The 13,731-nt window shown below is 42.0% G+C and overlaps 1 protein-coding gene across 2 annotated transcripts in view; it reads left to right on the forward strand.

Moving 5' to 3' along the window:
* Window positions 1–13,731, forward strand: part of raly (RALY heterogeneous nuclear ribonucleoprotein) — a 100,841-nt gene that overhangs the window by 83,059 nt on the left and 4,051 nt on the right. For both annotated transcript variants that reach the window (XM_068595181.1, XM_068595180.1), the window contains 2 exons: window positions 2,769–2,962; window positions 5,076–5,123. In XM_068595181.1, coding sequence (XP_068451282.1) covers window positions 2,769–2,962; window positions 5,076–5,120 — 239 coding nt within the window. In that variant the 3' untranslated portion in view covers window positions 5,121–5,123. The remainder of the gene's footprint in view (window positions 1–2,768; window positions 2,963–5,075; window positions 5,124–13,731) is intronic.

Below are 13,731 nucleotides of genomic sequence, written 5' to 3' on the forward strand. Positions count from 1 at the left end.
CTTTCTGAAGGCTGAGGACGGATGAAGGCAACAACCGCAGGGTTTAAATTAAACAATCTAAATTCACGGAAAAACCAACATATATGAGCGTACTGTCGGCCGACTTCAAAGCACTACAAACAAAGCGGTTTGTGTCTTTACTGACCACCGAAACTTCTTCCACACATCCAATAAATATCCCAATAAAACACATTTGAATGCAGCCTCGTAAAAATTTATCGCACTTAAAATTTACAGATTTGCCCACAGAGACGGTAGGTCACGGAGAAAAATATTTAAAAAACCCACATAGAAGAGCCAGCGGATGGAAACGCAGCCCGAGATGAAAAGAAAGCAGGAAGCAGCTGTTCTCTAAACGCAAGTGAACGTGTGCTGCACATGGGAGGTGAGTTGAGTACGTTGCGCAACATTTACTCAACACAATTGACCCCCCAAAAAGTAAAAAAAACAAACATCCCAACGTATAAAACTGGTTCCAATCGCGCAAATAACTGCTTTGTGAGAACCTACATTCCTTAGCTGTGACATGTGATGGTGGCACAATTGAAGAAAACCCCATAAAACGAATTACATCACACAAGACTTACGAGAAATGAGCTTTGACATTTATATTCCGTATCCGTCAAAACGTGAGCTCATCCTCACTCATATTTTTTTGCAGCTCGCGGCGTTGAAAGCGCGGCGCGCCTCGTGACGGCGCCGTCTCACAAACATTACGACACTGGGCTTTTAGGTTTCCACGGCAGAAATACATAAAACCACAACCGCAAACTCATAACAGCACAAAGCGCGCGGTGGCGGCGGCGAGTTGTGTGGAAAACGATGCGCCGCCCGCCACCGCTGAAACAAACACACTAACTCAACAACACGTTGGGATAAGGACACTTTGGGACAGGCCCAGAAAAACACACATAGCAGGTGATTGGATGGACCATCTGTCAATCAAACTCTTGCAGAGGCCAGTCGAGGTTGCGGACAGGAAAAAGATAGAAAATCCAACATTGCTCTTTTTTCTCTAAAGAAACAAGCTCCAGTTCTGATATGACTTATATATCTATAACTTGTTTTATTGCTGGCATTCATTGGAGTATTAACCCAAGAGCTGGGGGGCATTGGTATTAGTAATATGTAGTGTTTTCATATTTTCTATTGCCATGCACGAATAGCTGGCTAACAGCGCTAACAACACTAACAGCAGTAAAAGCGCTAACAACCCTTATAGCACTAGCTGCGCTAACAGCAGTAACAGTGCTAACGACACTAACAGCGCTAACAACACTAACAGCACTGACAAGATATAATAAATAGGTAAAAAACAATTTTTTCAAACAACAAAAAACAACAAAAAACAAAATAAGATGTAGTTGAGGAATTTCCGAGTCTTTTTTTAGTCAAATAACTCAACTATCAAAACATAACCAGACTGCAAAGCCCTGAGTTAGTGACACTGACACTTCATCGGCTAACGTAAGTCATTGGCTAACGTAAGTCACAGGCTAACATAAGTCACTGGCTAACTTAAATCATCGGCTAACGTAAGTCATCGGCTAACATAAGTCACCGGCTAACGTAAGTCAACGGCTAACGTAAGTCACAGGCTAACGTAAGTCACCGGCTAACGTAAGTCAACGGCTAACATAAGTCAACGGCTAACGTAAGTCATCGGCTAACGTAAGTCATCGGCTAACGTAAGTCACAGGCTAACGTAAGTCACAGGCTAACGTAAGTCACAGGCTAACGTAAGTCAACGGCTAACGTAAGTCAACGGCTAACTTAAGTCATCGGCTAACGTAAGTCATCGGCTAACGTAAGTCACCGGCTAACGTAAGTCACCGGCTAACGTAAGTCACCGGCTAACGTAAGTCATCGGCTAACATAAGTCATCAGCTAACATAAGTTATCAGCTAACTTAAGTCATCGGCTAACATAAGTCATCGGCTAACAAAAGTTATCAGCTAACGTAAGTCACCGGCTAACGTAAGTCATCGGCTAACGTAAGTCACAGGCTAACGTAAGTCACAAGTGGCTGATGCCACACGGGGAGAGATGAGGAGATATCAGTGTTCTTTGAGTTTATTTCCACCACAAGTTTGGTGTTAGAGACCTGAAGCATTGTTGGGTCATTGTGAAATATTAGTTTTCAAGCTCAACCATGATGTTTTTCCTCAAAGACCTCAGCAGAACATAGTTTCTGTGAGCCAGTGATGCAGAGTCGGAGAGGCTGTCAGGTTGTGTATTTCTGTGAGTTGTTGAACAGCAGCAGTCGGGTCGTCCCGACAGCAATCAAAGCGAGGAAAAAGAAAACGGGCATCCAGACTTTCAAGTCTCCAAATGCTTTTTTCCTTTTTCCTCAGGCGACCGCAGGCAGCGTCGACTGTCTGTGAGCACGTTTACGAGACGACCTGCTCGTAGATATTAACCCCTTCAGTAATTACTGAGGAGTTTTCCATCGCATTTAAGTTTTTGTGAGAAAAGCTCAGAGCGTGGACGTAGTAAAAGAGTCCTTTTTAAAGGTCTTGTCGCCAACCACAAACACATGCTGACAGCCAATCAGAGCCCTCGTGTTCATGTTTACATCTCACACACACACACACACACACACACACATGCCTACCTCACCAACAGTGGACGTCACACTACTACGACCAAGTGTTAAGGTCTTTTACGTGTCCAGATCAACTTATACTTTCTTCATTTTTTCTGACATTTTTGGTCATTTTGTGTGTGTGTGTGTGTGTGTGTGTGTGTGTGTGTGTGTGTGTGTGCAGAGTTAAGGAAGGCAGGGGAGTGTAAGAGCGAGGAGGCGTGGCAGGAAGGGGAGGAGTCGAGCTCAGAGCCGGAGGACGAGGAGGAGCACAGACAGAACAGCGAAGCTGAAGAAGAGGAGGAGGGGGAGGAAGAGGACGAGGAGGAGGAAGAGGAGGAAGAGCACACGCGGGACGACACCCACGACCACATGCCGGTATTTACACCTGTTCTCACTTGACAGACACAATGAGGACTCCTGCAGGTTCACAGCCTTGTGAGGACCTCGAGACGTCCTCACAGGGAAACAGCAAAAAACAGAAAAATAAACAACGTGAACGTCTAATAGTCGTTATATTCCTCCAAACTTCTTCTTTACCGGTTTAATAGTTTGAAACAACACAATGAATGTGTTGCATCCATGCTTTTAATGACTTACATTTCCTCTTGTACAACAATAATAATTTAATTAAATAGTGCACACAGTCACACATTAAAAGCAGGTTTGGATTTGAATATTTAAACAATAGCCAACCATCATGTCTTTTAACAATAAAGACATGAATTAAAATGAGCTGATGATAATCCATGAGTTTTTTAAGTTGTTCATTAAACGAAAAATCCAAATGTTTGCTTTTTCCGAAGTCCCAGATGATAATATTTGGCACATTTTTTTCTTTTTCTTTATATTCTAGTGAACTAAACTTTGGGCTGTTAGTCGGACAAAATAAGCAGATTCAAACAAAGACCCTCTGGAAAGGTCTTTTTCAAAAATATGGTTCTGATATTGTGAATCAAAAAGACACATTAATAAATAGTATCAATAACTGACCGGAGCACTTTCAAGCTCAAACTCAGGCAAATCATATATCAACATTTTCTTTCCGAAAGATAGCATATATTTATTTGAATTATTCATTAAAGGCTTAAGCATTCATATCATGCATCAATTAATTAATTTGTAAGATCCCTAGATGTGTTTCTTTCTTGCTGAACTCATTCACACTGATCATATTTATACAAACACAACACTCGCCTGAATAACAACAGAACCCAGATTAACAATTAACAAAAGACGACATGATGAAATGTTTCCATTCCTCCAATAATAAACACAATTTACATCACTTTGTCTAAAATTTAACTTTTTTTTGACAAAGTCATTAGTATTCTGACAGTGAAACTGGCCTCATTATCAGCTGCAGAGGAAAAGCAGAATCAACACCATGTGAAAAACGGGAAATATAGAAAAAAAAGATAAAATATCAAAGCCTCCAGCTGTTTTCTCTGAGAACCACCAGGAGGTCCACTGGCTCGAGATCTGTGGGAACCAGTCGACCCAATCCAACGTACGCACCGGCTCACGCAGAGCAGTGGGAGGGACTCGCTGCACACACACACACACACACACACACACACACACACACACACACACAAACACACACACACTCCAGTGAGCGGCCTCGACGACATCTATCAATATTCCCGCCGTTGATGAAAGCTTAAAGCCGCGAATCACAAGTTGCTTCATGCTCAAAAGACAAAAGTCCAGTTTAGTTTCAGCGCCTCAAATGCAAGATTTTGCTGCATTTTGTTGTTAATTGATTAATACCGACTTGTGGAGGGTCGGACATTTAAAACAAACTGTTTGAAGACGTCACCTTCTTACATTTAATGATCAATTGATACAGAAATAGGCACGTTCCAGTGACCTTACTTGCATTTTCACTGGAATATGTAGTAATACCGATAATATTTTAGATCGGTATGTATTTGTACTGTATGCAGCACATATATTTATACATTTATATATGTATTTCTGTATAAATTTACTTAATTTACATTATAACACACTTAATGTTTGTACTTCTGTTACTTATATACAACACCCTAATGTAACTTACATGTTTTAACTTGCATATTATGCAAGCTTTATTAAAATAGCAGACTTAGTTTATCTTAACCTAAGCTACATAGCATTTATACATAGTTTAACCTTCTTTTCCCAAACCTAAACGAGTCATTTTATTGCCTTCATATGTGACGAGTTAAGTATGAAAAGTTGGATTTATCAGGTCAAAAAGTCGTTTTTGGCGCTCTTCTGCTCCAATTCCACAGTATAGTTGTCAATAAATAACCTTGATTTGACTCTCAAGAGATTTTCAGCTAAAAACAAAACTTCCAAGGAACTTGTTTTTCTGCCTTTTTGTGGGCGAAAATGTCCAATCGTAATTTGAAGCCAATTTTACAGAATATTTGGACGCTTATATGTGTGTTGGATTTTTTCTGACGAGTCTTTTTCTTGTGTGTGTGTGTTTTTTTTTTTAAAGGAGAACAGTCGCATAACATCAGAAATGGACTCCATTCACCCGTGAGAGGTGAGTGTTTCAAAGCCACAACCCTATGTGCGTCCGCCAGTGTGACAGGACTCGCAGAGACGAGCCAGCAAACTAAAAGGGAAGTAGGAAAAAGCTCCGTATGACTGAAGCGCGTCGATAGGCCTGTGTGTTCGTCTTCCTGACGCGGCGGTGGCGTTTCAGCCACATTTATGTCAAACACATCTGAAATGAATTCTGCAACTCTCCCGTCACGCTTTGAAGACTCGAGACTTCCTATAATTTTTACACGGTTGGAGAATATCAAACAAACGCTTTGAATACTGCACAACTTTAAAGCAGCCAGATCAAACTTGGATGAGGTTTTTTTTTCAAACCTATATACACAGCTGTGCGTTACGACCACCAGGCCGCTAGCCTCTGAGCAGTTTGAGGGATGCTCGAGGGCACGTCAGCGGTGGTGATAAAGCTGCTCTTCCATTCCCCCCCCATCCGGATATTTATTCTGCCTGTAAATGAACTGAAAGCAGTGACCACACAGTAGTGTGTTTTTCGCACTGTTCGGCCACCTGCATCACATCTCTGGGTACAAACAACTGCCAGAACGTGTAGATACAATCTTTACTTGTCAAACACTCGTCAAACACGAGAGAAAGAAAGAGCCAGCGTGTTTGTACTATATATCACTTCAAAGGTAAAATATTCCAAAACAAAAAGAATATTTTATTCGTATGCTGATCCTAATCAAAGTCTGAAAGGTTTTACTGATTTAATTAAATCTTCGCGTGAGTTTGGAGTCATAATGGATCCTTAACATATTTTGTTAATATTATGTTAGCTTTTAAAGCGTCAGAAATAAGTTTCAAATGAGTCCCCACAAGTCAGCGTTTGGAGGTTTTGGTGCGGTGGACGGATCCAATAAGACGAGACTGTTGTTTCTGTCCTTTTTGAAACCAAGTACATATGTAGCCTGAACATTACCAAGTATCTTCGACTTTGTTCTTTGTTTTCTTCAATTTCACATTCATTTGAGCAGTTATTTAACTCAACCAAACCAACTACTGTAAAAGTCGGGTTACAAGCTGCTCCTACCTTCGGTGGGTGTCTCCGCTGTAGCAAGCTAGCGCTGCTAGCTGCTGCTAGCTGCTGCTAGCTCCCCGCTGCTGCTGTCGCATCCTGTTCACGCTACTTTTGATGGTTGTCGGCGAACTAGTGGGGCGCTAGCGGAGAGCTAGCAGTGAACTAGCAGCAGCGCTAGCTGACTGCAGCAGGGAGCTAGCGGAGACATTCACCGAAGGTAGTAGTGGTTTTATAGTATTGCTGTAGCATTTACTTTGTTCTTTGTGTCTATGGCAGAGGAGGTTATCAATATCTGATTAATAACTGATTATCTCAGCTGAACAAAGATGTTGAATGTTAATTAAAGTGCAGTTCATGAACTTAATCGCGCCGCTAAAAAATGGTCGAAAAGGTCGAAGCCCTTTTGAGCTGCCCCGCTGCTTTTACACTACTTGGGAACTGCTCTCCAAACTATGATTTATTTTATAAGCGTTACGTGTACACTAGGCCCAGTTTGTTGTTTTAAAAAAAGGGGAATTGTTTTCTTAGGTGTTTTCTGGCATTAAAAGTGACGTTTTCTCCAGCTTGTCTGAAGTAATATGTTTAAGTGATCCAGCTCCCGAGTAAAGAAGCTGAAGCAGCACCGTTACCAACAACTCAACCACATTGTCATTCACACACCATTCACATTTTGTAATAAGGGAAATTACTAGAAATGCAGCCTTGGATCATTAAAATGCCGTTCAATCCGCAGCAGCATGTCCCGTAACCCTGTTAAAGCTTTTTACGCAGCACAGATTACAGCTGAAACGGTTGTTAAAAGGACGTTACAAGAGAGTGCTGCTGGATATCATGAAGTAAACTGTGGCACGTGTTTCAATTTGTTCCAACGAGCGCTGGAGTGGAAGCTAATTTGTCTTCCAATGATGGAAAAGTAAACCTCGGCTTCAAGAGAGTCCCAGAAGCGAGTGGAGAAGAGGACGTTAGCTCTGCATTTCGAATAGAAGAAGTAGAATGGCCTAATATTTTAAACTACGTTGCTGCATATTGTATTCGAGGCACTCCTTTAGTGACAGTTGACAAAAGACAAAAGGTATAAAATGTGCAGACTACTTCTGAAAGAAGCTTTTGACATTGGAAGACCGAAACTGTCCGTGACCGGTGGGCTTCAGCTTTTAGCTAACGGGATTTTTTATCTGAGCTCTTTTGCTGACCTGGTCCACACTCAATCAATCTTCCCTTTCTCCTCCGAACTGCCCTCTTTTTTCAGTGGATGAAAAAAATGGATTCTCACTGAGCAGACGATCTGCTTTTAGCTCGAATGTCCGACCAGGAGAAGAGGACCCGCAGGCGGTTGATGAAGTGAGCGCTCGCTCGCTCCCTCGGAGCGGAGTGTCGGGAACAAATGAACTGTTCGGTGTTTCGGATTCACGTTTTTGCCACAGGGAAAAAGCTAAGAATCGGGACAAAGTAGTTTCACGTGAGAATCATATTCCCAGTTTGTAGTTACAGCTGTGGGATCCATAACTTTCTGGCCCCGCGGCTCACTGCGTACTTGTGTTTTTTTTCACCGATTGAATCCAGGTCCAGAGTTTATCACTCTCTACCCGCCACCGGCCTTTCTGCAGAACCCCTGGCCGAGCCGTGCCATGTGACAAAGAGTTAGTTAAAGGAAAAAGACATGTCCATTTGTACCAATAACTCACCTGGTGCTTACCTTGAATTCTTGAAGAAGACTTTCCCCCTCGCACTGCTTCTTGTTTCTGTGCCTGTAATTGTAAACGACAGCGCCGGAGAAGTGGAGTTGAGGATGAAGACTTCCATCGAAGTCAGAGAGAGAAGGACCAGCGAGGTGCTGCAGAGTCCCCAGCAGCTTGTCCATATGAGATGGAGGGTGACGTAGCTTTCCAGTGAAAAACATCCGAAGCAAAAGGTCAAAGCGCTGGACGGGTGGGACCAGCAGCTTTTACCCGTACACGTCTAAGGAGGCAGCTCGCCTCTCTCGGCTCCGCCGCCGTTGTTATGTCGCCCGGTGCCGGCGCTGAGAAGAGAGTATTTAAATCAACGCCTCCGCTGTGGGCAAGTCATCTGGAGAAGCAGAGCCCTGCGGGGATCCTGGCCCGGAGGTGCAGCTCATCATCAGCCTCCGGTGCGCCTCGCTGGGGAGGGAAAGGAGTGAGCTCTTTTCAGAGGAGATAAAAATACAAAATAAAAAAAATGAGTGATTTGTTGGCTCAGCGTAATTGGAGAGACCAGGACGGGATCTGCTGGCCGGCTGCACATCATTTATACTCACGTGGTCACGCGATCTGCTAATTTATTGGCCCAAATCATGATTTAATGTAGGCGGGAATGAGCGAAGAGCGTCATTTAAAACAAAACCTTTATTCACACTGGAGAGACGGACACTGGGAATATTGTCTGGTGTTTTATTCACAAATAAACACAGTTGTTTGTTCACTTCTTGAACTGAAATAATAGATAGAAATAGATAGATATATACTTTATTAATCCTCACTTTACAGACACCAAATGTAATACACTAAACACACAACATAAAATGATATATATATATATGAAGATTCCAGTGAAGTATGTTAATACAGTAGTTACCCAAGTTTTATTACCAGTAAAAACTTTGTAAAAGTATTTCATGTAAAGACTTCCTCTTGAGTACTTTGTTTTTGCAAAATAACAGTAATTTTACTTTGAGTATAATTTCTGTGTGTGTGTGTGTGTGTGTGTGTGTGTGTGTGTGTGTGTGTGTGTGTGTGTGTGTGTGTGTGTGTGTGCATTCCTCATGGCTCTCTTCAGCCGGGTCAAAGACTTTAACTGATTAAGTTTGAGAAACTGGAGCTTCCAGTTGGTTAAACCAAGGAAAGGAAGCAGGGCATTGTGGGTCATGTAGAGCATATGTCAATGTCACAGTTGCATAACATTAGAGTGTTTATAGGAATGCTTTTTGTCCAACATCAGCTGCACACATTTTTAGTACCGAGTGGAATTCAACCCTTCACACTGGCAGTAAACTCCTCGGGCGAAGTACGACTTGGAAAAAGTTTTTTTTTTTAAAAAGAATGAGCTCCAGCTGAAGTTTTATGTGAAGGGTGAAATTGATTTAAAGTGCATGAAGACGCAGCAGAAACGCTCCCTTAAGTACATCGCTTGAGGGAAAACGCTGCCTGGTGCACCACCTGCCTCAAAACCTCAAACGCGACGTCGCTGACGACTTCCAGAGCTTCCGCAGAAGCCGAGGAAGAGTCCGCGATCTTCATCGGCTTCGTCGCTTTGTGCGGCATTTCTGTTGGGAAAGGCTTCCTTTTGAGTGATTTGAGATTGGATTAGGAAAGTAAATTGTCTTCTGAGATTAAGGCCCCATCGTGACAAGACATATTTGATGGCGGCGAAAATGGAATATTTGATCTGTAATCAGCTGATTGAGAAGAAATAGGCGAAGTGTGTAAATAAAGTGGTTTAGTGATTTTAAACCTAAGCCAGTGTGATGAAAGTGTGTGGTTCTTTAATCTTCTATAAAGTCTAATCTATATATCCTGACGAGAGAGGAAATTAAAAACATACAGAATTAAAACATTTGTTCCCCAAAACCTTAACATTAATCTTTAACATAGCCCTGCTTTGTCCAAAATGTAATTATCCTTCAATAAAGTCACGCTAATTCATTTTTTGGGGTCATTAGGGGACCGAGAAATAGTGAAAAATAAAACATCCATCACATTATTAGCTAATGAATCTACCAGAAGCTTTACCTTCATTTTTCAGTCATGTTTGAGGTTTTTTATGGTATTTTTATCGTTGTATTCTATGTCTATATTTATGGTTTTACACCTGCTTCTACCTGCTTAATGTAGGTCCAATACTCACTCTACCTCCAGTTTGGACTCAAAAGGCCCTTCAGCTAATAAATGTTGCACACTTTCCAGCATCTTTTCTCGCTGACTTTGCCCGTCTTCGTGTCTGGCTTCACTCGAGATTATTTTCTCAAAAGATTTGTCCATTTCGCCTCAAGGTTTTGTTGTTTTTTACTGGTTAACTCAATTGGCAAGATCCATTTTTTTTTAATGAAGGCCACTGTGCACATGGTCAACATGCATTCCCTCGTGACACCGCTAAGTGATCAAACCCTCCAGGGGACTAGCCGACAGTTTAATCTCACTGCTTTGGATTACGCTGAGTTCTTTGTCTTTACCGGACAGCTTTACGGTTCTCCGTATGGGAGCCTGCTGAGCACTGATTCAGCAGCAGAGATCTCCCTTCACGCGTCTGTGATCGAGTCCAGCGTCAACAGCATCGTGTGGAATAAACCCCTCGTCGGTGGGACGGCGTAGCGCCTCCCAGAGGACAAAAGCTGTTGGTCAGTTGGTGTCGGAGCGATTAAATTGATGGACGGCGGCGCAGCCTTTTTGATCTGGGATGATGCACTGCAAATTGTTTGACGGTAATGGACGTTCCTGTGCATGCTGGGTATGTTTGAACCGTTCCAAAAGTCCTGTATTAAAAAAATCTTCATGGGAAAAATGCACTTTGGGAATCTCTTCGCGGTAATGTTTTTTTTTGCTCGCCCCTAAGATTATAACAAGAAGAACACACGTGTTATTAACGCGAGTTTTAATCCCTCCTAGTTTGTTAGCGGGCTAATTTACAGCTTTATCAGTCCATGTTGACCTCACATAAATCCCAGGATACAGTAGCTCGGTCTAATCAGCCGCCTAACCGAAAGCATGTGTGAGGGCAAGCGGGGCCTTTAATCTACAACAGTGCATCAGGTTTAATCAGCATACGCTTTTCACAAAAAAAAATCAAAGCAACTCGAGCTGTTAGATATATCTAATCATGTAAAAAAGGACCGCATTTACCTCTGAGAGGAAGTGGAGTTAAATGTATGAAATACTGTAATAATTAAGGACAATGTTGAGTTTTTTTTTAAGTGTAGTACTTAGTGAATGTACAGATTCAAAACAGACTTATGAAGGTTTATTGGATACTGCTGAGTCGCCCTGACTGAGGCAGTCGGCTGCAGATTTATGCTAAATATCCCGCAAGGGAAAACTGCCATGTGGTTTTCGAAGGTCCCTTGACCTCAAACCTCAAGGTATGTTGAATATAAATTGGTTCTACGCCCACTTTACGCTAATCCCTTTGTAGTTTTCTGCCCCAGTATTAATGTGTAATTTTTCGCCTGTTTCTAAAATAGAGTATTTGAACATTTCGCCAACCTGGGGTTGGAAAGAATTGGGTTTAACAGGAAAGCTGAGACTCTCCTGAGTCCAATAAGTTCAAGAGTATGTATTTGCGATGATGTTAGGTCCCATAGTTGCTCTCCTGAAGGTTTCTTCTCTAAGTTTTACTCGTGAAAGGGTTTTCTCTTTTTTTTTCCTGATCCGATGTGAGGTCCCGGGACGGGGTTGTCGTATGTGTACAGATTGTAAAGCCGTCTCAGGCAAATTTGTGATTTTGGGCTTTACGAAATGAACTGACTTGAAATCACATAGTAAGACTTTTATTTAATTTGGACCTTTTAATGTATACAATTACCGGTTGTGATCTATGAGATAATCACAGCCACAGACTTGAGATCTAGGACATTGGAGGATGTATTGGTCGATTGGTGTATTGGTAGATTGGTAGATTGGTGTATTGGTATATTGGTACATTGGTGTATTAGTAAATTGGTATATTGGTGTATTGGTACATTGGTTGATTGGTAGATTGATGTATTGGTATATTGGTACATTGGTGTATTGGTAAATTGGTGTATTGGTAGATTGGTGTATTGGTAGATTGGTGTATTAGTAAATTGGTAGATTGGTGTATTGGTAAATTGGTAGATTGGTGTATTGGTAAATTGGTAGATTGGTGTATTGGTAGATTGGTATATTGGCATATTGGTATCTTGATAATAGGGCTTTCTAAGCAGTTTACCATCCAATTGCCAAAAAATGCTATCGTTTCCATCTTTAAATGCCAAAGATTTTGTCCTCATACATACTTCCATCATAATGTGATCAACCCTTTTACACTCTTGAAATATATTTGTATTTATTTATTTATTTGTGACGCATCCCAGCTTTCAGAAGACGTTCGCCATTTCTCCATGACATCTACCGTAGACCTGCTATCTCCTCTTAAACAGCCCACAACCCCATTTAAAGAGACACAAAAAGCTCTATTTGGGTCTATTTCTGTAGCTAGAAACATCATTTTAAACAGTCGCCTTAAGAGGCGCTACGAATTGATTTGAAGCTTTTTATCCCAGCATGAAAATTGTTTTATTTTGTTTTACCGTTACAACAATCCCCTCTGGAGAAATAAGTGGAAGTGAGTAAATCGATCAGAAAGCGGTTCAAATATTTGAATCCGAGCACGCTCCGTTTACACGATTCATCATCTCCAAAAAGGTACAACGACAAATCCGTAAATCTTGAACTTCAAATACTTTAAAATGGTTCAGCACGTCTTTTTTTTCTTCTTCCCCCTCTCAATTCCTCCTCACCTCTTAAAATGTGACAAGGAATAGTTTAACCTTTCAATAAATAGGTTTATTTTATTTCCTTCAGAGAGCAGGTAGAAGAGATTGATATCCGTCTCATGCATCTGTCTTCAGCTTGGGAGCAGCCAGCTGGTTTCTCTCCCGCCAACGCAACGTAAATACACCAGCACCTGTCCAGCCTGAAGTAAATCTTTACGTTGTTCATGTCTTGTTTGATGTGAACTTTAAGCCGAAACATAAATATGACTTAAGGACTGACACACTGCGATAATATGCTATAATATAGTGCAGGGGTCGCACCGGGGCAAGTGACTCATTCAGCTGTAAAAAAAACAACACATTGTTCAACTTGATGGATTACGGTGGATTACGGTCCCAGTTTGAAACACAGTGTCAACAAAACTAAAACAAAACTACTTGTTTTGACTAAAATAAGTCACTTTGTCGAGTGGTTTAAGTTTCGGACGTCAATTTTGTACACACACAAGTGTCTGACTTACCGGATGTGGCTATAAGCCGTAACGTTAACTAACGGCCTTCGCTTGCTCAAGGCTGATGAGGATAGTTTCCACCGTTAGCGCTGTGGACACTGCTAGCGCTCTGGACAATGTTAGTGCAGTGACAACCACTGTTAGCGCTGTGTGAGCACCGTTAGCACTGTAGACACCGTTAGCACTGTGGAAACTGCTAGCGCTGTCAACAATGTTAGCGGTGTGAGAACCACTGTTAGCGCTGTGTGAGTACCGTTAGCAATGTATACACTATTAGCACTGTGGACACTGTTAGCGCTGTGAGCACTGTTAGCACTGTAGACACCATTAGCACTGTGAGCACCATTAGCACTGTGAGCACTGCTAGCGCTGTGGAGAATGTTAGCAGTGTTAGCTGCGAGGACCGTTAGCGCTGTGGACACTGCCAGCGCTCTGGACAATGTTAGTGCAGTGAGAACCACTGTTAGCGCTGTGTGAGCACCGTTAGCACTGTAGACACCGTTAGCACTGTGGAAACTGCTAGCGGTGTCAACAATGTTAGCGGTGTGAGAACCACTGTTAGCGCTGTGTGAGCACCGTTAGCACTGTATAC

The sequence above is a fragment of the Clinocottus analis genome, unplaced genomic scaffold (genome assembly GCF_023055335.1).
Source record: "Clinocottus analis isolate CAN_PGR_092001 unplaced genomic scaffold, fCliAna1.0.p SCAF_3, whole genome shotgun sequence".
In the NCBI taxonomy this organism is placed as follows: domain Eukaryota; kingdom Metazoa; phylum Chordata; class Actinopteri; order Perciformes; family Cottidae; genus Clinocottus; species Clinocottus analis.